Raw genomic sequence first — 25,025 nt, 5'->3', positions numbered from 1 at the left:
CCTTGAAGGTTCGCCGGTCGGCAAGATTTCTTTTGAAGTTTTACCGGTCCGCGAGGTCAAAAAGGTTGAGAACCACTGGCTTAGACCACCTCTTCCTCAGCATGCAATAAACCGTGATTTTAATTTTTAATTTGTTTAGTAACTCCACCTCAACTACCTCACCCGACGCTTCCGAGGACGATAAACATTCAAATCACGAAGAGAAATTACACTCACCTGTGCTAGATATCATCAAGGGCACTGTCGTCTCGAGTATATTCAACCTCAGCAAAAGCACATCAGGTAAGACGTTGTGCCTTAATGTATACAGAATTCGCGACAGAAGTACAGTTGACGTGAAGTCAATTTCGATACATGTCGTAATGATTATTAGGCTGTAATAGATATAGCCCACCTGCATGCACTACACATTGCCTCTTCCTCCGAGAGAGAAAGAGAGGGGGAGGGAAGAAAATGATGAAAGGGAACGGTTTACCAACATCTAAACATCAACTCTAAATTACAAAACTACCAAACTCACTAAAGCAGTTATTGGCCTTAGGCCCACCTATGACAAATTTCCGTAAGTACGTATTCCACAGTCTGTCTGAATGCATCAATACAATACTGACAATATATGTATATAGCAGAATTATATGTTGCCAAATGCAGCACGTCTACAGACGTGAACAAGGGGCCAAAATGATTAAAATAAAGTTCTTGATTTTAAATTTTGTCAATTTTCTTTGCATAATCCCACAATGTGCAGTGACTTGAATGTGCTATAGTCGCGCTGATTGCATTACCGTTAAAAGTCAACCACTTACACTCAACTTTTATGTCTCGCTTTGCAGTAGCCGACATGAAATCGGCCCTAAAACGCGTACGAAGCAAGCGGGTCTCGTCGGACAGCCGCCCCACGCGATCCCCGTTGAAACCCGCGAGACAGTCGCCCGAAAGAACGCTCCCAAGCGCCTACAAAGACATCAGAAACAGGTACGAATTCGCTTCCCTATTTTCTTTCACATTAAGGAAGTAATCGGCGAGGAATGGCTGTGAGTTTGCCTATGTTACGTTCTCAAGGCTTGGAACGTTACCAAGTAAGTAGCTGAAATGCTTGTATAAGGTCGCCTTTTTCGATTATGTGTGATTGAATGCATATCAAACGCATCCGGCGTTTATCTATGGTACATTATCCATAAATACCCGATTCTAGTGTAGTATCAGATTAAGATGTCTGATTCATGCCTCCGCAGTAGTGCTACTACAGTCTCGGCACAGAAATCTGTACATTTTGATTTTTTTGTCACATTTAATTGATAAATTGACTCTCTTGAGACCCGAATATATATTTGGCTATACATATACATGAATCACATAATTTCCTTTCTCCCACCAAGTCAAGGCACGGTATATTTTTCATGTCCGCTTTCTTTTGTCCCATTTTAATATTATAATTAAATTTTGGAAGACCTCGAAATTTTGATAAAATGAAAAATACTGTACAATTTCACCGACATTACTAATGCTAATCACGATGCGGTAAAACATGGCCGTATATGTCGCCCGCTCCTGCTGTAAAACAACACTAAGCACTTTGCGACCTAACAGTGGCTTATCAAGTAACAACGTATCTATATTAGCGTTTTTGTTACGCAACTCTTTTATCAGAAACAAGCTGAAAACTGCGGCATATTTTACGTGTAATCCTTTTTTGCCAACTAAATGTGAAGTCTTTTAGATTCATTCAACGAATATATATCAAAGCTCAAATTCGACGGGCAATAATCGCACTCCGCGCAGCCCGTGTATGCGGTAAAGATTTTGCGGCAAGGAAGTGTATAGTGATTATTACTGATTGATATCTTGTACAAGCGTCCGTCGCATCGTGTTTTGTGTGGAATGTTCAAGATTTCGTGCATTTACACCGAACCTCTGCACAGGTCTGACAGTACATACTCGCTCCAGCCTATGGACGAGTCGAGGCAGAGATCAGGCAGTATGGCCAGGCTGCGTAGAGCGAGGAGCTTTTTCGTCAAATCTAAATCGGCAGATGACGCCAAAGCGCAAAGCACTGACTTTTCCGCGCGCTCGCGAAAGTTGGAAAGTGGTCCGTTTCAAAAGCAGAAGAGCCTGAACGAAAATCACCTTTACAGAAGTAGAGATACTTTACTCAGCGACGGGGAGAGGTAAGATGATATCTTGTCGATGCGTTATTTACCGAATCAGACACATTTACCTGACTTTCACCTTACGCTATGCTGGAAATCATTGGGAAATACGCGATTTTCGGTTATAGCATACACTTTCTCTATTAGTCGATAGAAAGTCTCGCCCATTTCTAACTCAAGTACCTATTCCAAATGGATTATGATTCAGTTTTCATGATTCACCTCGCCGGTCGCTTGAATCAGACAAGGTGCATCTTTGACGCAACCTACATATGGGAACGACTTCACGGTTATGTTGTGACGTTATCTATTCACGGATGCATTGTGACAGCACAAATGACATAGCAATGGCCCTCACCACATCCACAACTGATTTGTGGTACAGAACTTCAGAATAACGCGAAACAATAACTTCATATTGTTAATTTATTCGCTAAAAGCTTTTCGACTAACTCTCATCAGTAGCGAACGTTAGTGATGGGGTGAATCAAATTCGAAATGTAAGAACTATTTTGTCTGTATGACGTAATAATAACAAAAACAAACAACTAGTAGACGGGCTAGATACGGTAGTAACGGTACAAAACAAACGTTAACGAGTACATATTCGGTTATAAATAACCGAAAACACAACACATAACATTAATGAAATATTCCAAGAGTGTAGAGGCGTTCCTTCTGGCGACAGAGAATCGGCTTTCGTAGCTTTATGATCGTAGATTCCAGGACCTTTAAATGAAACAGAGAACGGCCACGAGCAAGTATAGAAAATTGACTGTCATTGTAATGATCAGCACATTCTGGATGGGATAAGAGATGCTGTCCAATAGCCGAATTACAAGCAGTAACTTGATCATAATCACGCAGTGTGTCAACAGACTGCGATGAAGGAGTTGGAGAAACAATATTTATTCTAATTTGCCGTGGGACATGCTGGCGAATTCTTTGCTGCAAGCGCTGAGACGTGCGACCTACATACCGACTGTCACATCGGCACGTGTATTCATATATTATGTTGCTTTGATTTGTCGCAGGTAGCACATCCTTTTGCGTTGCAGGCATCAGAGATTTCGTCATGAAGATTATCTGAGGTTCTACTTGTGAAAAACAATGGCTCACTGACGATTTAATTTGTTTTTCAAACCTGTTGGACACTTTCCCAATCCAAGGAAGATGCAAATAAACAGGACATTTTCTAGGTCCAAACGGTTTAACTTTTCTGAAATCTTTGAGTTTACGATCTATGGTCATTTTAATGATATGATCAGGATAACCATTTGACTGAAAGATTGACCGAATGTTCTCCAATTCAGAATCAAGTTTGACTTTACTACAAATCATCAGAGCCCTGTGTACCAGAGTTCTTATCAAATTTACTTTACGTTTTACTGGACAGAAAGAATCCCACGAAATGTATTGCCCACTGAATGTAGGCTTACGGTAAACTGATGTAACAAAATTAGCACCCGTCTTTTCCACTACAACATCAAGGAATGCTAATGAATTATTGACCTCTTTTTCCATGGTGAATTTCAGTGATGGGTGAAGACCATTCAATTTGCTCAGAAACAAATCACACTGGGATTCATTTTCAAATATGGCGAAGGTGTCATCAACATATCTTTGATACATTAATGGTCGATCAATATCTTCGAATAACCGTTTTTCGTAATACCCCACAAAAATGTTAGCCAGAATGGGACCAAGCGGCGATCCCATTGCAACACCATCGATCTGTGTATATATGGTGTTATTGAAACTAAATTCGACATCACAAGTGATCAATCGCATTAATTTAACAAAAGAAGACCTTGAGAATGGAGGAGATGGAAGGACACCACCATAGAGTTCATTGGCACAAATCTCTATAGTCTCTTGAACTGGCACGTTCGTGAATAAACTAGATATATCAAACGAACACATAGAGATTTCGGACTCATCGAGATCAACATTACGAATGGTATCAGCAAATGTGAACGAGTCACGAATGCAGTTACCACCATAGAACAAACTCACCGGCTCAAGATATCTCGCAATCCACTTCGCAACTTTGTGATACGCTGATCCAACCATCGATAGTATCGGACGTAAGGGTACATTCGATTTATGGGTCTTCGGAAGACCATACATACGTGGTCGAATGGAGCCAGTGGGTCTGATGTCGTCGTATTCAGCAGAAGAGATTTTTCCCGCCTTCTTGAGGGTCAATAGTAGACGCTGAATACGAGCTTCTATCTTGGAGGTGTTGTCATTGTCACACGCAGGGCCAAGGATTTCGAATTTAGACTTGTCGCCAAGAATTAAATCCATTTTAGAAATGTAGTCACACTTATTCAAAATGACTACACCAGATCCTTTATCAGGTTTGGTTATGTGAATTGACTTATTGGATTTCAGGGATCTGATGCTCCTGTAGCAATCGGAAGTCATCGTGAAATCACTTCTGTCGATTGGAGTTCCACAAAAACCATGCGCTAAGCTACTTAGTTTGGCTTTAAGGGCCACAATTTTCTCACTGTGTTCCTTTGCTCTGCTTTCATCATCAAATTTCTGGTGATGATGTGACAATTGTCCAAGTAATACCTCAAATTCAGCAAAGACTTCCTCACGCTTGATTTCTGTCGGTGGCACAGAAAAATCCAGACCAAGAGATAGTACCAACTCTTCTGTGTCACTCAGCTCATAGTCCGATAAGTTGGTAATAACCTTACTACCAGCAACTGCCTTGGTACCGTATCGTGTCTTGAGAAGCAAGCTGATGTTACGCTCATTCTGCCGTACCTTCTCATCCTCTTTACGTGCATCAATTTTGGCCATATAACGACAAAACCGTATCAGGTCAAAATAAGATAGAAACTGCACTGCCTGCTGCTTAAGCTTGGCACAACGTTGAGTTACGGTACTCATCTCTTTTACGCTGTTCTCGATCTCATCATGTAAAAATGCACTCTCAATCCTGGAGTTGATGCGAGCACGCGATTTCTCTATCCTCGTCTTCAGAAACTTTGGTACAACTCTTTTCTTTATACAAGCCTTAAGAAAGGCTACATGATACCGTAGATTTCGAATTTTCCCCCGAGTTCTGACCAACTTATTCAGGATCTCCAATTGTTGGTCACTGTACCGTTTGCGAAAGTATTTAAACAAGTGATTTGTGGTACAGAACTTCAGAATAACGCGAAACAATAACTTCATATTGTTAATTTATTCGCTAAAAGCTTTTCGACTAACTCTCATCAGTAGCGAACGTTAGTGATGGGGTGAATCAAATTCGAAATGTAAGAACTATTTTGTCTGTATGACGTAATAATAACAAAAACAAACAACTAGTAGACGGGCTAGATACGGTAGTAACGGTACAAAACAAACGTTAACGAGTACATATTCGGTTATAAATAACCGAAAACACAACACATAACATTAATGAAATATTCCAAGAGTGTAGAGGCGTTCCTTCTGGCGACAGAGAATCGGCTTTCGTAGCTTTATGATCGTAGATTCCAGGACCTTTAAATGAAACAGAGAACGGCCACGAGCAAGTATAGAAAATTGACTGTCATTGTAATGATCAGCACATTCTGGATGGGATAAGAGATGCTGTCCAATAGCCGAATTACAAGCAGTAACTTGATCATAATCACGCAGTGTGTCAACAGACTGCGATGAAGGAGTTGGAGAAACAATATTTATTCTAATTTGCCGTGGGACATGCTGGCGAATTCTTTGCTGCAAGCGCTGAGACGTGCGACCTACATACCGACTGTCACATCGGCACGTGTATTCATATATTATGTTGCTTTGATTTGTCGCAGGTAGCACATCCTTTTGCGTTGCAGGCATCAGAGATTTCGTCATGAAGATTATCTGAGGTTCTACTTGTGAAAAACAATGGCTCACTGACGATTTAATTTGTTTTTCAAACCTGTTGGACACTTTCCCAATCCAAGGAAGATGCAAATAAACAGGACATTTTCTAGGTCCAAACGGTTTAACTTTTCTGAAATCTTTGAGTTTACGATCTATGGTCATTTTAATGATATGATCAGGATAACCATTTGACTGAAAGATTGACCGAATGTTCTCCAATTCAGAATCAAGTTTGACTTTACTACAAATCATCAGAGCCCTGTGTACCAGAGTTCTTATCAAATTTACTTTACGTTTTACTGGACAGAAAGAATCCCACGAAATGTATTGCCCACTGAATGTAGGCTTACGGTAAACTGATGTAACAAAATTAGCACCCGTCTTTTCCACTACAACATCAAGGAATGCTAATGAATTATTGACCTCTTTTTCCATGGTGAATTTCAGTGATGGGTGAAGACCATTCAATTTGCTCAGAAACAAATCACACTGGGATTCATTTTCAAATATGGCGAAGGTGTCATCAACATATCTTTGATACATTAATGGTCGATCAATATCTTCGAATAACCGTTTTTCGTAATACCCCACAAAAATGTTAGCCAGAATGGGACCAAGCGGCGATCCCATTGCAACACCATCGATCTGTGTATATATGGTGTTATTGAAACTAAATTCGACATCACAAGTGATCAATCGCATTAATTTAACAAAAGAAGACCTTGAGAATGGAGGAGATGGAAGGACACCACCATAGAGTTCATTGGCACAAATCTCTATAGTCTCTTGAACTGGCACGTTCGTGAATAAACTAGATATATCAAACGAACACATAGAGATTTCGGACTCATCGAGATCAACATTACGAATGGTATCAGCAAATGTGAACGAGTCACGAATGCAGTTACCACCATAGAACAAACTCACCGGCTCAAGATATCTCGCAATCCACTTCGCAACTTTGTGATACGCTGATCCAACCATCGATAGTATCGGACGTAAGGGTACATTCGATTTATGGGTCTTCGGAAGACCATACATACGTGGTCGAATGGAGCCAGTGGGTCTGATGTCGTCGTATTCAGCAGAAGAGATTTTTCCCGCCTTCTTGAGGGTCAATAGTAGACGCTGAATACGAGCTTCTATCTTGGAGGTGTTGTCATTGTCACACGCAGGGCCAAGGATTTCGAATTTAGACTTGTCGCCAAGAATTAAATCCATTTTAGAAATGTAGTCACACTTATTCAAAATGACTACACCAGATCCTTTATCAGGTTTGGTTATGTGAATTGACTTATTGGATTTCAGGGATCTGATGCTCCTGTAGCAATCGGAAGTCATCGTGAAATCACTTCTGTCGATTGGAGTTCCACAAAAACCATGCGCTAAGCTACTTAGTTTGGCTTTAAGGGCCACAATTTTCTCACTGTGTTCCTTTGCTCTGCTTTCATCATCAAATTTCTGGTGATGATGTGACAATTGTCCAAGTAATACCTCAAATTCAGCAAAGACTTCCTCACGCTTGATTTCTGTCGGTGGCACAGAAAAATCCAGACCAAGAGATAGTACCAACTCTTCTGTGTCACTCAGCTCATAGTCCGATAAGTTGGTAATAACCTTACTACCAGCAACTGCCTTGGTACCGTATCGTGTCTTGAGAAGCAAGCTGATGTTACGCTCATTCTGCCGTACCTTCTCATCCTCTTTACGTGCATCAATTTTGGCCATATAACGACAAAACCGTATCAGGTCAAAATAAGATAGAAACTGCACTGCCTGCTGCTTAAGCTTGGCACAACGTTGAGTTACGGTACTCATCTCTTTTACGCTGTTCTCGATCTCATCATGTAAAAATGCACTCTCAATCCTGGAGTTGATGCGAGCACGCGATTTCTCTATCCTCGTCTTCAGAAACTTTGGTACAACTCTTTTCTTTATACAAGCCTTAAGAAAGGCTACATGATACCGTAGATTTCGAATTTTCCCCCGAGTTCTGACCAACTTATTCAGGATCTCCAATTGTTGGTCACTGTACCGTTTGCGAAAGTATTTAAACAAGTGATTTGTGGTACAGAACTTCAGAATAACGCGAAACAATAACTTCATATTGTTAATTTATTCGCTAAAAGCTTTTCGACTAACTCTCATCAGTAGCGAACGTTAGTGATGGGGTGAATCAAATTCGAAATGTAAGAACTATTTTGTCTGTATGACGTAATAATAACAAAAACAAACAACTAGTAGACGGGCTAGATACGGTAGTAACGGTACAAAACAAACGTTAACGAGTACATATTCGGTTATAAATAACCGAAAACACAACACATAACATTAATGAAATATTCCAAGAGTGTAGAGGCGTTCCTTCTGGCGACAGAGAATCGGCTTTCGTAGCTTTATGATCGTAGATTCCAGGACCTTTAAATGAAACAGAGAACGGCCACGAGCAAGTATAGAAAATTGACTGTCATTGTAATGATCAGCACATTCTGGATGGGATAAGAGATGCTGTCCAATAGCCGAATTACAAGCAGTAACTTGATCATAATCACGCAGTGTGTCAACAGACTGCGATGAAGGAGTTGGAGAAACAATATTTATTCTAATTTGCCGTGGGACATGCTGGCGAATTCTTTGCTGCAAGCGCTGAGACGTGCGACCTACATACCGACTGTCACATCGGCACGTGTATTCATATATTATGTTGCTTTGATTTGTCGCAGGTAGCACATCCTTTTGCGTTGCAGGCATCAGAGATTTCGTCATGAAGATTATCTGAGGTTCTACTTGTGAAAAACAATGGCTCACTGACGATTTAATTTGTTTTTCAAACCTGTTGGACACTTTCCCAATCCAAGGAAGATGCAAATAAACAGGACATTTTCTAGGTCCAAACGGCCTAAAGGGCCTAAACAGGCCCTTAAGGCTTGTATAAAGAAAAGAGTTGTACCAAAGTTTCTGAAGACGAGGATAGAGAAATCGCGTGCTCGCATCAACTCCAGGATTGAGAGTGCATTTTTACATGATGAGATCGAGAACAGCGTAAAAGAGATGAGTACCGTAACTCAACGTTGTGCCAAGCTTAAGCAGCAGGCAGTGCAGTTTCTATCTTATTTTGACCTGATACGGTTTTGTCGTTATATGGCCAAAATTGATGCACGTAAAGAGGATGAGAAGGTACGGCAGAATGAGCGTAACATCAGCTTGCTTCTCAAGACACGATACGGTACCAAGGCAGTTGCTGGTAGTAAGGTTATTACCAACTTATCGGACTATGAGCTGAGTGACACAGAAGAGTTGGTACTATCTCTTGGTCTGGATTTTTCTGTGCCACCGACAGAAATCAAGCGTGAGGAAGTCTTTGCTGAATTTGAGGTATTACTTGGACAATTGTCACATCATCACCAGAAATTTGATGATGAAAGCAGAGCAAAGGAACACAGTGAGAAAATTGTGGCCCTTAAAGCCAAACTAAGTAGCTTAGCGCATGGTTTTTGTGGAACTCCAATCGACAGAAGTGATTTCACGATGACTTCCGATTGCTACAGGAGCATCAGATCCCTGAAATCCAATAAGTCAATTCACATAACCAAACCTGATAAAGGATCTGGTGTAGTCATTTTGAATAAGTGTGACTACATTTCTAAAATGGATTTAATTCTTGGCGACAAGTCTAAATTCGAAATCCTTGGCCCTGCGTGTGACAATGACAACACCTCCAAGATAGAAGCTCGTATTCAGCGTCTACTATTGACCCTCAAGAAGGCGGGAAAAATCTCTTCTGCTGAATACGACGACATCAGACCCACTGGCTCCATTCGACCACGTATGTATGGTCTTCCGAAGACCCATAAATCGAATGTACCCTTACGTCCGATACTATCGATGGTTGGATCAGCGTATCACAAAGTTGCGAAGTGGATTGCGAGATATCTTGAGCCGGTGAGTTTGTTCTATGGTGGTAACTGCATTCGTGACTCGTTCACATTTGCTGATACCATTCGTAATGTTGATCTCGATGAGTCCGAAATCTCTATGTGTTCGTTTGATATATCTAGTTTATTCACGAACGTGCCAGTTCAAGAGACTATAGAGATTTGTGCCAATGAACTCTATGGTGGTGTCCTTCCATCTCCTCCATTCTCAAGGTCTTCTTTTGTTAAATTAATGCGATTGATCACTTGTGATGTCGAATTTAGTTTCAATAACACCATATATACACAGATCGATGGTGTTGCAATGGGATCGCCGCTTGGTCCCATTCTGGCTAACATTTTTGTGGGGTATTACGAAAAACGGTTATTCGAAGATATTGATCGACCATTAATGTATCAAAGATATGTTGATGACACCTTCGCCATATTTGAAAATGAATCCCAGTGTGATTTGTTTCTGAGCAAATTGAATGGTCTTCACCCATCACTGAAATTCACCATGGAAAAAGAGGTCAATAATTCATTAGCATTCCTTGATGTTGTAGTGGAAAAGACGGGTGCTAATTTTGTTACATCAGTTTACCGTAAGCCTACATTCAGTGGGCAATACATTTCGTGGGATTCTTTCTGTCCAGTAAAACGTAAAGTAAATTTGATAAGAACTCTGGTACACAGGGCTCTGATGATTTGTAGTAAAGTCAAACTTGATTCTGAATTGGAGAACATTCGGTCAATCTTTCAGTCAAATGGTTATCCTGATCATATCATTAAAATGACCATAGATCGTAAACTCAAAGATTTCAGAAAAGTTAAACCGTTTGGACCTAGAAAATGTCCTGTTTATTTGCATCTTCCTTGGATTGGGAAAGTGTCCAACAGGTTTGAAAAACAAATTAAATCGTCAGTGAGCCATTGTTTTTCACAAGTAGAACCTCAGATAATCTTCATGACGAAATCTCTGATGCCTGCAACGCAAAAGGATGTGCTACCTGCGACAAATCAAAGCAACATAATATATGAATACACGTGCCGATGTGACAGTCGGTATGTAGGTCGCACGTCTCAGCGCTTGCAGCAAAGAATTCGCCAGCATGTCCCACGGCAAATTAGAATAAATATTGTTTCTCCAACTCCTTCATCGCAGTCTGTTGACACACTGCGTGATTATGATCAAGTTACTGCTTGTAATTCGGCTATTGGACAGCATCTCTTATCCCATCCAGAATGTGCTGATCATTACAATGACAGTCAATTTTCTATACTTGCTCGTGGCCGTTCTCTGTTTCATTTAAAGGTCCTGGAATCTACGATCATAAAGCTACGAAAGCCGATTCTCTGTCGCCAGAAGGAACGCCTCTACACTCTTGGAATATTTCATTAATGTTATGTGTTGTGTTTTCGGTTATTTATAACCGAATATGTACTCGTTAACGTTTGTTTTGTACCGTTACTACCGTATCTAGCCCGTCTACTAGTTGTTTGTTTTTGTTATTATTACGTCATACAGACAAAATAGTTCTTACATTTCGAATTTGATTCACCCCATCACTAACGTTCGCTACTGATGAGAGTTAGTCGAAAAGCTTTTAGCGAATAAATTAACAATATGAAGTTATTGTTTCGCGTTATTCTGAAGTTCTGTACCACAAATCACTTGTTTAAATACTTTCGCAAACGGTACAGTGACCAACAATTGGAGATCCTGAATAAGTTGGTCAGAACTCGGGGGAAAATTCGAAATCTACGGTATCATGTAGCCTTTCTTAAGGCTTGTATAAAGAAAAGAGTTGTACCAAAGTTTCTGAAGACGAGGATAGAGAAATCGCGTGCTCGCATCAACTCCAGGATTGAGAGTGCATTTTTACATGATGAGATCGAGAACAGCGTAAAAGAGATGAGTACCGTAACTCAACGTTGTGCCAAGCTTAAGCAGCAGGCAGTGCAGTTTCTATCTTATTTTGACCTGATACGGTTTTGTCGTTATATGGCCAAAATTGATGCACGTAAAGAGGATGAGAAGGTACGGCAGAATGAGCGTAACATCAGCTTGCTTCTCAAGACACGATACGGTACCAAGGCAGTTGCTGGTAGTAAGGTTATTACCAACTTATCGGACTATGAGCTGAGTGACACAGAAGAGTTGGTACTATCTCTTGGTCTGGATTTTTCTGTGCCACCGACAGAAATCAAGCGTGAGGAAGTCTTTGCTGAATTTGAGGTATTACTTGGACAATTGTCACATCATCACCAGAAATTTGATGATGAAAGCAGAGCAAAGGAACACAGTGAGAAAATTGTGGCCCTTAAAGCCAAACTAAGTAGCTTAGCGCATGGTTTTTGTGGAACTCCAATCGACAGAAGTGATTTCACGATGACTTCCGATTGCTACAGGAGCATCAGATCCCTGAAATCCAATAAGTCAATTCACATAACCAAACCTGATAAAGGATCTGGTGTAGTCATTTTGAATAAGTGTGACTACATTTCTAAAATGGATTTAATTCTTGGCGACAAGTCTAAATTCGAAATCCTTGGCCCTGCGTGTGACAATGACAACACCTCCAAGATAGAAGCTCGTATTCAGCGTCTACTATTGACCCTCAAGAAGGCGGGAAAAATCTCTTCTGCTGAATACGACGACATCAGACCCACTGGCTCCATTCGACCACGTATGTATGGTCTTCCGAAGACCCATAAATCGAATGTACCCTTACGTCCGATACTATCGATGGTTGGATCAGCGTATCACAAAGTTGCGAAGTGGATTGCGAGATATCTTGAGCCGGTGAGTTTGTTCTATGGTGGTAACTGCATTCGTGACTCGTTCACATTTGCTGATACCATTCGTAATGTTGATCTCGATGAGTCCGAAATCTCTATGTGTTCGTTTGATATATCTAGTTTATTCACGAACGTGCCAGTTCAAGAGACTATAGAGATTTGTGCCAATGAACTCTATGGTGGTGTCCTTCCATCTCCTCCATTCTCAAGGTCTTCTTTTGTTAAATTAATGCGATTGATCACTTGTGATGTCGAATTTAGTTTCAATAACACCATATATACACAGATCGATGGTGTTGCAATGGGATCGCCGCTTGGTCCCATTCTGGCTAACATTTTTGTGGGGTATTACGAAAAACGGTTATTCGAAGATATTGATCGACCATTAATGTATCAAAGATATGTTGATGACACCTTCGCCATATTTGAAAATGAATCCCAGTGTGATTTGTTTCTGAGCAAATTGAATGGTCTTCACCCATCACTGAAATTCACCATGGAAAAAGAGGTCAATAATTCATTAGCATTCCTTGATGTTGTAGTGGAAAAGACGGGTGCTAATTTTGTTACATCAGTTTACCGTAAGCCTACATTCAGTGGGCAATACATTTCGTGGGATTCTTTCTGTCCAGTAAAACGTAAAGTAAATTTGATAAGAACTCTGGTACACAGGGCTCTGATGATTTGTAGTAAAGTCAAACTTGATTCTGAATTGGAGAACATTCGGTCAATCTTTCAGTCAAATGGTTATCCTGATCATATCATTAAAATGACCATAGATCGTAAACTCAAAGATTTCAGAAAAGTTAAACCGTTTGGACCTAGAAAATGTCCTGTTTATTTGCATCTTCCTTGGATTGGGAAAGTGTCCAACAGGTTTGAAAAACAAATTAAATCGTCAGTGAGCCATTGTTTTTCACAAGTAGAACCTCAGATAATCTTCATGACGAAATCTCTGATGCCTGCAACGCAAAAGGATGTGCTACCTGCGACAAATCAAAGCAACATAATATATGAATACACGTGCCGATGTGACAGTCGGTATGTAGGTCGCACGTCTCAGCGCTTGCAGCAAAGAATTCGCCAGCATGTCCCACGGCAAATTAGAATAAATATTGTTTCTCCAACTCCTTCATCGCAGTCTGTTGACACACTGCGTGATTATGATCAAGTTACTGCTTGTAATTCGGCTATTGGACAGCATCTCTTATCCCATCCAGAATGTGCTGATCATTACAATGACAGTCAATTTTCTATACTTGCTCGTGGCCGTTCTCTGTTTCATTTAAAGGTCCTGGAATCTACGATCATAAAGCTACGAAAGCCGATTCTCTGTCGCCAGAAGGAACGCCTCTACACTCTTGGAATATTTCATTAATGTTATGTGTTGTGTTTTCGGTTATTTATAACCGAATATGTACTCGTTAACGTTTGTTTTGTACCGTTACTACCGTATCTAGCCCGTCTACTAGTTGTTTGTTTTTGTTATTATTACGTCATACAGACAAAATAGTTCTTACATTTCGAATTTGATTCACCCCATCACTAACGTTCGCTACTGATGAGAGTTAGTCGAAAAGCTTTTAGCGAATAAATTAACAATATGAAGTTATTGTTTCGCGACATCCACAACTGTGTATTATATGGAACGTTTGGTTGCGCCTTAGCCCATGCGTAAGTTCACTGTAATCTGGTACCGTAGTTTGAGTACAGGCGGTGATACTATTTTTCAATAATAACAGTAGAATAGATTAAACCGGAAGTTATTACTGAGCAGTGAGCACTGAGCAGTGAGCAGTCGCAGTCGATTCAATTTCAAATACATTCGCTCATCCACCTGAATGTCGATTACTCGATCACTCATCGCGTCGTCACAATGCCTGAATTTTCTGGAGCCCTATACCTACGTGCATTTAAATGCTCTTACTTTCGTCCGCTTGCTCTCCGCGTCGCAAGCTCGCAACCAATCCGAAACATATCATTGCACAGTTAGTCCAATTTTTTCTTCTATACACTGTGAACACACGGGTGGTAGGCTATATAGGTGTGTTTCCCTGATTCCAACCATAGCGTACACGTTGCGAATCAGGCCATCGGCACTTTCTGTATCCTAAATTCTCTTTCTAACGTCCGAGTGGGGGAAAACGAGTCAAATGCACCAATCATCATGTAGCTATACTGTACTCCATGGGTGCACCGATTTCTGTTTGTTTGTGCCAACTTTTTGGGCCTTCTGGGGGTGTTAGACGAAAACAGAACCTAAACTCCAATCCTGGGATATAACTTCTCAAGAATTGGTGCATTTCACTCGTTTTCGACCATTGGAATGGGCGTGAATGCAAAATTCTGTTAGAAGAGCTTCTTGGAGGTACAGAACTTCAATATACAATTGAAGCCGAAAATATTCAGGTTCATTTCAATATGAATATACTGTTCAATTGAAAATTCTGTTACAAAAATGACCTACTACCTGATTTACACCCTACGCTGTGGCGAAAACGCGATTTTAGTTTACAGCGTTCACTGTACAGTGTACAGTTACTCGGTTCATTCTCAGAATCTTCCAGGTTACTATTTTCTGACACCGAGTGATTTTTGACATTTTTCACCTTAATTTTGACAAAATGTTGCTCTCGTGTATGTAAACTAGGTGTTTTCGCACATATTGTTAGAATTGTACTACTTGTCTTTATTTCTGGTTGGTACTGTCTGTCCTTACGAAGTAGTTTGGCCTGAAAAAACTTTTTTCACTTAAAAACTGACAAATTTTCACATGAAAAAACTTCATTTTAACGAAATCTGGGCTTATGAGGAATACCAGCACTTACATCACGAATTATGGTAGAAAAAATTGAAATTTGTTGTAGTGTAACGAAAGATACTTTCCTACATTCTCGGGCTGTCCTTACTAAGTAGCTTGTCAAGAATGGAGAAAGAACGTTCAACAGCAGCAGTTGTTGACTGACAACACTGAAGTTATGCATACACTGCTGGTGACACACCGCGCTGCTTCATTCCGATAATATTGCGACAATTTTTCATCATGCGCTTCTTGACATAAGAACCGATGCCTACGCCGTCTTGCTTCAGTTAGGGTATTGCCTATTGCGGTGCGTTGAGCATACCACCATGTCAACTTACTTGTTTCATTTGGCAGTTGATGATTCACAATGAGTAGACAATGGGCCGTCTACAATGTAAAATGTCAAATGATAGGTTCACCGACAGTGCAAACATCTACGATACAAACGAAATGCAGGTTGCAAAAAACTTTTTACCTTGTAAATAATTTTTACAATTTTTTAACCTAACGCTACAATTTTGACAAAACTTTGACTTTTTTGACATTTTGTAAATAAAAATCGCCCTAATCATCACAAACCTCTCATTAACGAACCAGCCCGGTCAGAAGGCTAAATACACCGTTACTGGTGACTGTACTTCCGTATTCAATCAACTTGCCCGCACAGGCGCCAACTCGGTGAAGACTCATTGCACGGAATCACAGACGCGGATACTTCGTCACTGTCGACGCCGAGCGCGTCGTCCAACGTTATGATGCAAGGTGACTTGTACCGTCGCCGGCGGCTGGCGTTGAACAAGACCTGGGCAGTTCTGACTAATGATCGACTGCTGACGCTGTACAAGTCGAGAAAGGACTTTGAGGAGTCGAGGCAAGCGGAGTGGGCGCAGTATTCGAAGAAAATCAAACGCAGGCAAAGTTTTTCTGGTCAGATTTCCTTGGGCGGGATACTGTCTGTCATCAACTTGGCGGGCGGATGTGAAATTGAAAACGTGGAGCAAGGTAAAGTTGTTTCGCGCGGATTGCACTGCGCGGCAATTCGGATAGTGTGGAATAGTTTTATGCATTGAGTTGAGTATTTAGTAATAATTCTAATGGTTCAAGACGAGTAGTGAGAGATAGGGTTGCATTTAAAACGAAAATCGATTTAAAACAAACATGTATAAAACAAAACCTTCGTTTTGTCACGTATATTTAATAGTGACGTCATAGTGGATTGACGTTAACAATTGAAAATATAGGGTAAATATAGCTCCTTTCCCGAAATATCTACGTAACTGTTGAACCGGCTATTTTGAGGTTTCCAACCATCCCATATCGTATATACGTCGGCTATATCGGGTGGTAATTGTCTGTAGGCTCATACAACATGTTTTTTGGAAAGTATTTACACAATTATGGCATGATTTCACAACTTAAAAGAAACACATTTTTTTAAAACAGTTTTTTAAACAAAGTGTTTGGAACAACCGTTATATTTAAATGCAACCCGAGAGAGAGATGATCTTTCGACTACTGAAATAATACGCTCCTTGTCACTAATGCTAAATCTATCAACGAGGATTATTATAGTTTCAATACTATTTTCCACTGTGGAATCCTTGAAACCTGGATTAGTTGTGTCGCAGCATAGGAAACATATAGCGCGCGGCATGTTCCCAACCTTTTCGACTCATCGCCCCCTTATCAAGCTCGACACAAGTTTTCGCCCCCCATATTTGCGTATCCGAAAAAGAGGACATGTAAACGGGAAATTTATTCACCTAACTCTGATCGCTGGTGGATTGACTGGAAAAGGTCGTTTTTACGAGTATAGGTGCTCCGAAAATCGGTTTTATCGTCTACTTTACGTTGAATTGGCCGTTTTCGCCTCATATTCAGAATAAGCCGTCTTCACGTGCATTTTTGGCCGTGTGTCAAGCATGTCAATAGAATAAATATTGTTTTCATTCGAGTGGACGTAGAATATGCGCAAGCAGTACTCGAGTTGATTTGGTCGACAGACCGACGAAAAATTACTAAGGACTAGGGTACGTTTTTGTTGCACTAAAATCGCGAGAAAGTTGCACTTGATTTTACCAAAAGTTGCAGTAAAAAGTTGCATTTACAATTCTATTTAAATTATTAGAGTGTGAGAGAGTAGAAAGATTTCGGTGTATAACCTAACAGTTTAAGATTCCCAGGACGTATGCTTGTTCCGTTTCTTTCGTCTCTATTCAATCGATCACGCTCATGCATACACTTTTATGTTCTTTAGGTTTGAATCCTGCGGAAATGATTTTACCCGGTTGCTGTAAAAATTTGCATGAAAAATAGAAAAACTTGCGAAAACTTGCACTATAAAATTTCTCCAAACAGCTTAAATTATGATAGTACACAGATTCTGAGTTTCTTGGATGGTACCGGAAGTCGTAAAAAAGTTGCAAAAGTTGCAACAACTTTCACTCTAATCACTCTCCAAACGGTGCTATGTTCGAAAATATATTCGTGATATATTATCGTGATACACTAAGATACATTGACTATTTCACCCCGTCGTTATGACAATTACACTTATGCAAAATGATACAAGCAAAACTATTTTCTACTTTACAACTGCCAAAGTCTATCAAATATATACTCTTGCCTGCCTAAAAAACCTGTCGTGTAGAAGCAGAGGTAGTCAAAAAACGTAACACTTGAGTAAGCATAGTGGCACAAAACATACACAAAACATACTGCAGTACTAAAGTAATGCAGGTACTTCGTTATAGCATCGACAGATACCGAAGTGTGAACCTGGCGGTTAGAATGTAGGAGTAGCCCCATGACGTGCCCAATTCATACTGCGATGCGAGATGAACCACACGCACCTCCTGCGAATTTGAACCTAATCAGGGATAATACTTTTCATATTCAAATCAACAACTGAAATAATCCAGTTGTGACTCTCAAATTCGTTCAAAAATCGAAAGAAATCTAGGAAGCCACCGTAATTCCGTGTCCCAATTCGAATCCAAATTCTGAATAATTGGAAATCCGTACCTGGGTGAAAACCATTGCATCCGTTATTACCGCGTCTGAATTCAAATCTGATAGAACCATATCTCTCGTCCGTGCATTACATTTCAAACATATACCGTTTCTTCGACAGGTAAAAAGGGAACAGCCTTTCAACTGATGCCACATTCCTATCATACCTTCACATTCGCAGGCGACTCCTCAACACTCCCGTTAGACGCAGGTATTTTTACAGTTCATTCAACGAATATACATTGTTGTATCTTTGAAGGATTTCCATATAAAGTTTTATAGTCTAAAGTTTCTTTTGTACGTTGGCATTCTGATGAAATCCGATGTCATTGACATTAGTGAAAAATAAGCTGAAGGTTGAGGACTAATAACTTCGAATATCGAATGCGATTTATTTCTGACGTAAGATAGCAATTTCACAAGATTTATGAAAGCACAATGTCACAGGTGATATCTAAGCAAAAATTTGTGACACTCGTCATATCACGCTCGACATTGCATTACACTTTCTCACGTCACTTACAGGTTATTTCTTGTACATCAATCCGTGTGGTGTCGCCAAATACCAGTGAACCTTCCGCATTTCTCGCTTTTCGAATGCCATCGCACAAATATTCATATGGAAGGAGACATTTCCCAGTCCCACTTACGACATTAGCCTACGTTTGCTATTAGCACCCGCGAACGTATGGCCATATATCTGTATGGTTATCAGCTCTTCGACTGGCATAATATTTGTTCTCAGACATAGGTAAACATGACGTAACCGTCTTTGATATACAAGTGTATTTTCGTGTTCAACTACGCGCTGCTACACGAAATAGTTAGTCGTACAGTACGTCAGTAACTAATATATACCCAAGTAAATATTGGAATGCTATGTAGTCTATTAATATACTCGCATGGTAGACAGGTCAATGTACATGTTAACTGTATTTATGAGAAAAATGAGTGTGGAGCTTTATTGAAAAAGTTACAAATGCGTGTAAAACAGTATTAACACACTCATTCGATTACATTTGTTTATATTTCCGTTTATGATTTACTTTGAATGAGACATTCTTACTCTAAATTCAAAGGTAGCTAGAAATCATATGATGTCGTTTACTTGGTTATTGGTATATTTATAGCATGAACTGATCATAGTAGGTTTGGGCGTAGCCAGACAGAGAGGCTCTCTTGCCTCGTGAATTTTAGGCCTAGTACTATGCGACGCAGTTGTTTGTGACGTCATCATGAAGTTTTAAGATCACTGCATTTAGGTAAAACTTCAGCTCCCGTCCTAATTTCTAATCAGCACTAAGACTACGGATTGATGTTTTTTTCCAATCTATAGGCGACTAAGTAATTAAATTCCACGGTCGCGACACAGGAGATATATATACTAGAGTTACCATACGTCCTCCTTTAGGAGGTTTTGTCCTCCATTTTCGGGTTTTTGAAAATGTCCTCCGAGGACGCCTAAATGTCATCCTTTTCGAGATTTTGTCCTCTTTTTGAGGAATTTTGGTCAAATTCATAGCAAAATTCGACTGAGATGCCGTAAATCAGCACCGAAGTGACGGGTATTTCGGGAGCTGAGAGAAAAGTTGACCCTTTTTTTAGTCAACCACCTGATAAAGTGACGAAAAAACAGTATTTTGGTCTCTGAGTGAGAAAGATGACTTTTTTTTGTCAACCGACTACGAAGTGGATAAAATTTACCATATTTTCAGTATTTTCCATCGGTATTCCAAGTTTGAAAATTTTGAAAAAGTGTCCTCATTTCCCGTTTTCAAAATATGGTAACCCTATATATACTCCCAGCATACTACTTGTGACAATAAATTTCTGAATAAATAATTTCAGAAAAAAGCGTACCCTCTGACTGAAAAAAGTAATTGCTATCGACGACTCGGCCTAGTCAGCTGTATAACCGGATATTAGTATTTCGCAAACATGTTATATACATATTAAGATCCCTATTAACCTTGTTGCTCTTCGTGTGATCTCATGGAATCCGAACCTTCAAGATATTAGCCCTGCGATTCTATTAGTTCGGGATGAGGTCGATATCATTTACAATCGCGAAGTCGACATGAGGCCGGATTTCTCCGTGAAAGTTCAACAAGGCGATTCGTCACCTTGGTATATTTTACAATCAGGAATCGACCTTAATTATGGGATTAAGGTTTTCTAAACACGATCAAGTTCAAGCGGTTTCATTACTTGTCCTCTGCGATAACGCACGATTCCAATCAAATGCAAATATAACGTCGTCCACATAATATATTAGAATATCATCAAATTAGCGGGTGGCGATTGTAATAGCGGCAATATGGACATGTCCTTGACCCTTGCCAATGTGTGACGTGATTTCGTAAGGATTTTGAGGATTCTCTATTGGAGTGTGGTTGTGCAGATGTGTACACTATCATTACTTCCATTGCATTAGCGATTGCGTTTGCATTGTCATTTGTTAGCGTCTGGAAAAGATGTTGCCTGGGTTGATGGTAATGGTAAGTTTTCATTCGAATGGAAGAAGTCTCGTACCCGAGTGTTAACTTCTGCAACTTTCCATATGTATACAGACACTGTGTGTATTGCACACTGCTGTAGTGAGCTTGGATTAAAATTCAATTGAAATCACATGACAAAAATCTTTTTAATGTGTATTCCCGGGTGCTGCATAGGGCATATCTTCCTGCATCAGTGGGCAGCAAACTTTGTAATAACGAAACCGCTATTTTTCTAATTTAATAATAATGCCGAATTAGGGCCATCTGACCCTGTGAGTTGCGATGTAACACTGCAATAACGTTTACTGTCTGAATACTCTCTGAAATGGCTTGCGATGACAATTTTCCACCAGATTCATAAACTGAAAACAGTCCTACTGAAAGTCGGGTGACTAATACCAAGTCGTGTTTTGAAATCAGCATCCAAATCCATGCTTACCAGCAAACTTGGACACTACATAATTTTAGTTGTGTAATTAGACTAATACGAGAGAAATGCCAGTACTATCATCCTACTGTAATTTGTGACATGTTTTTATGCTTTAATTTTAATTCTAATCTAATTTCCTTATTTCCGGAAAGCGCTTCAGAACTGTGTAGGGCGAAACGAGACACGCTTGCTGTACAGACATTTGCCATTCTCATCCTTATCTGAATGAAATCTGATTTTATATAAACGGAACTTGACCAAATCTCCAAGTTTTCGCGAATTCAATAATTCGAATTTAAATCTAATTAAAATTTTCTAGTTGTCCAAGTCTGCTTACCAGTGCGTTCGATATTCTCAACGTACTAGCACTAATTTGTCAGCGCTTTTCCATCGATTCGACTCGTTTTTCACGAAGGCGCGAATCGTGGAAGTAATTACATCTGACCTCTACCCTAAAGGTGAACCTGCCCGATTTCCTACGTGCATGCGTTTGATTATATTTCGCGGCACATCGCCGCCATTAATCACTGTTACAGGTACTCGACTTGTTGATATTTGTGAGTACGATACGTGTGCATGGACAATGATTGCTTATTTTGCCGCGTATTTGCCGCGCGATCGCTGGTTTTAAACATAACGCGCCGATACCATTTACAACACGATTAGAATATCAGCTACCACATAACCAACCAATAACAATCGAATCGAATCAAAAAGTCTTTGCCCACTTGAGTCCGAGACCATCTTGTAATATATACACAGAACGCCAGAAACGCGGGCAGTAACCGTGAATAAATATTTTACTGTCCGTCTGTTTGCGTATATCGTGTATCTCGCTAAATCAATGGCACGTATTGTAGGAAATTGTAACTGTTTTGTCGCGCAGTGTGGCGACTAGCCCTTTCCAAATCTTCGCAGGCGGCGGACAAATGTATCCTAGGGATTGGGTTTCGCATGAAAGCGCGGTACCGTAACGTAATAGGCGTCGCAATTTCAATGTTTGGGACATTGTTCTGCGTGATGGCAAATGGTCAGTTTTGACGCAAGGAAATTATTATAGTCTGCTGAAAAGTATCACTTCACCTACCCAAGTATTATCCCACAGCCCGATACGCGGCTATACAGCGGCGCCTGAAGTCTTGGAACGTAATAATTTCCAGGAATATCTTGTGTGGCTGTCACAATTACTTATCCGACTGCGGTAAACGAGTGTAGCCGCTAATTACAGCCTTATTTGAATACAGAACAAAGCGATACGTGACCCTAATGTCGTCGTTAATGAAATCGCACCCGTGCGACATCGTTCTGTTACGAATAATGATTGGCCATAATAGGCAATTACATCAGCATTGAATTCGCGATTGCTACATGATTACGTTATTTCCGTTCTGATACAAAATTATTTCCATTTCGTAACCAGCAATATACTACTGGGCGGATTGCAGACAGCGCTGGGCACAATGATTCCAGTGCTCGAAAATCACTCATGTATACCGGATTTTATCCGACAATCCTTTTGTTGTAAATGCATAGCCTACGCCCGGTTTTTGCCACAGCTTTAATTTTAACCTGATGTGCACGGTGCGCAGCTGCTTTAGCTGGGACGTCATAAATATGTGGAGCAGCAGAGTGAGCATTGTGCGTCTCTCGCCAGTAACGTAAACTCTATGGAAATTATTCTATAGTCCGTCGATCATCACCACAGGTATCCCCTACGCGGGGTCGTCTGCCGCGCGGCGACTTCGCAACGTGAATATACAGCCCGCCGTGTCCCACAGTGTAAATTTCAAGTCTCCATCCCGATATCCATTTACAGTCACATTGTTTCAATAACAGTTCAATTTCATGCGGGCCTAATCAGTCAATTATTCCGACCGCGTTCCCAGGGTATTCGATGCATGGTAAAGTGCCGGAGACAGCTGGTTTGATCCGTCTTTGTTTCGGATTGTGACTCAATCGCAATTATTTTGTCTTGTCGCTCTTTGTCGCTTACCGGTATAAACTTCAGGTGGGGCATCTCGATCTTTGAAGATTGCGAAGTAAACACCAAACTGACACGGTGCTCCAATCGCACGTATCAGCCGACTTGTGTATATTTATTTGTACATCAGCTCCAGATACGATTCGTCTATGCCCTGTATCAGTTTAATAATAATTTTATCATTTCAAAACACCACAAGACTGCGATACAATGAAAAGATATCAATGTGTCGAAACGACTTGGAGTAGTGTTTGAAATCAGACACCCACTTGGGCCTAGGCGATGTAAACACATCATCCACATTGCACACTGGGTGGAAAGAAATAGGGGATACGTTTAGTTTCCTGATGCTGTAACTGATAGATTGGAAGAATATATTATTGAAATCCCTCTTCTTATCCAAATCAATCCAGAATCCGTTTCACATACAGTAGTGTTTCGAATCTCTTCCAAAGTCGTACCCCGGTATCAATATTCAGTATAATTTATAATTCCATCACTGATTCCAAATCCTAAGCTGTTTGAAAATACACAGTTATAATTCCTAATACGGTTCGAATTACGCCTGAATTCAAATCTGGTTTTGAGATAAACCCGATCCATCGTAATTTCTGGCTCAAGGTAAAACTGTAATTACCAGATTGTTATTACGATATTATTATCCCTATCAAATGCACAATACACTATTTATGTCGTATGTTATGACAAATATAGCCTACTATCTTAACCCTGGATAAATGACGTGTTTGCTGTATCCATTCAAGTCGGACGATGATATTAGCCAACGATACTACCCAGCTCCCGTAATACTATTTCATATACACTTAAACCAGCTGTAATAGGATCAACTACTCATCGCAATATCTGGGGTGAACATAATTTGGTCTGGAATTTTCTCACCGTGGGGTTTGATGTTTTCGTGACACGAATGTATGGGTCTGATTAATCCGGCTTCTCGGTAAGACACTAGTCGGACTGTGACCAATCCAATAAAAATGGTCTCGTCAAGATGCCCGCTTCATTGTGTAAATTAATCTTATTATGTATTGTCCCATTCCAGCCGTTACAGCAGTTACACACTTCTGACGACTGTTGTTAGCATGTAGTATAGAGGAAGCGGCATTGTCCTATCATTTTTGAAATGCGAGAAGTCCGGTTGATGACGTAAAATCGCTACCATCATTGTACCTATTTACAACACAGTAGCACCCTACACTACTTCTTTGTGTGTTGTTAGCGTCAGTGCAGCAATAAGTTAATCGATTATCTCCTGCCATGTTTGGTAAATATGAGTTCTTCATATACTGACCCACATATATCCGACACACTCGCGGAAGATGGTGTTTTTCAATTAAAACGACTCGCGGATCAAACACTATTTGAAACACCGGGTGACCGTTTTTTCGGTACAAGAGTTCGTTGGCGACTTTGATTTGTGATTGTCCGTAAAATCTTGCCATGTCTCGTCTCATCATATAGTAAGAGCCCTTGAAAGTAAAGTTTTCGTCATCATTACTTGTATAAAACAACTTCAAAGAGTCTAAGTATATAAGTCTGACACGGTGTGG

General features: G+C 40.2%; 1 protein-coding gene and 1 long non-coding RNA gene across 2 annotated transcripts in view; both read left to right on the top strand.

The window, feature by feature from the left end:
* Positions 1–25,025, top strand: part of LOC145449404 (uncharacterized) — a 52,923-nt gene that overhangs the window by 6,769 nt on the left and 21,129 nt on the right. Inside the window, exons 6-10 of the mRNA XM_080327755.1 lie at positions 140–282; positions 834–975; positions 1,923–2,168; positions 16,204–16,538; positions 18,670–18,759. Coding sequence (XP_080183881.1) covers positions 140–282; positions 834–975; positions 1,923–2,168; positions 16,204–16,538; positions 18,670–18,759 — 956 coding nt within the window. The remainder of the gene's footprint in view (positions 1–139; positions 283–833; positions 976–1,922; positions 2,169–16,203; positions 16,539–18,669; positions 18,760–25,025) is intronic.
* LOC145449417 (uncharacterized) lies at positions 18,766–24,920 on the top strand. Its single transcript, XR_013918252.1, has 2 exons — positions 18,766–19,025; positions 19,074–24,920. It is a non-coding gene; the product is annotated as an uncharacterized LOC145449417 (long non-coding RNA).

Source organism: Botryllus schlosseri, chromosome 11, assembly GCF_051294905.1.
Source record: "Botryllus schlosseri isolate E-star chromosome 11, Bs_hap1, whole genome shotgun sequence".
Taxonomy (NCBI): domain Eukaryota; kingdom Metazoa; phylum Chordata; class Ascidiacea; order Stolidobranchia; family Styelidae; genus Botryllus; species Botryllus schlosseri.
The sequence above is the reverse complement of the archived record's forward strand: the minus strand, read 5'-3'. Positions and strand labels throughout refer to the sequence as shown.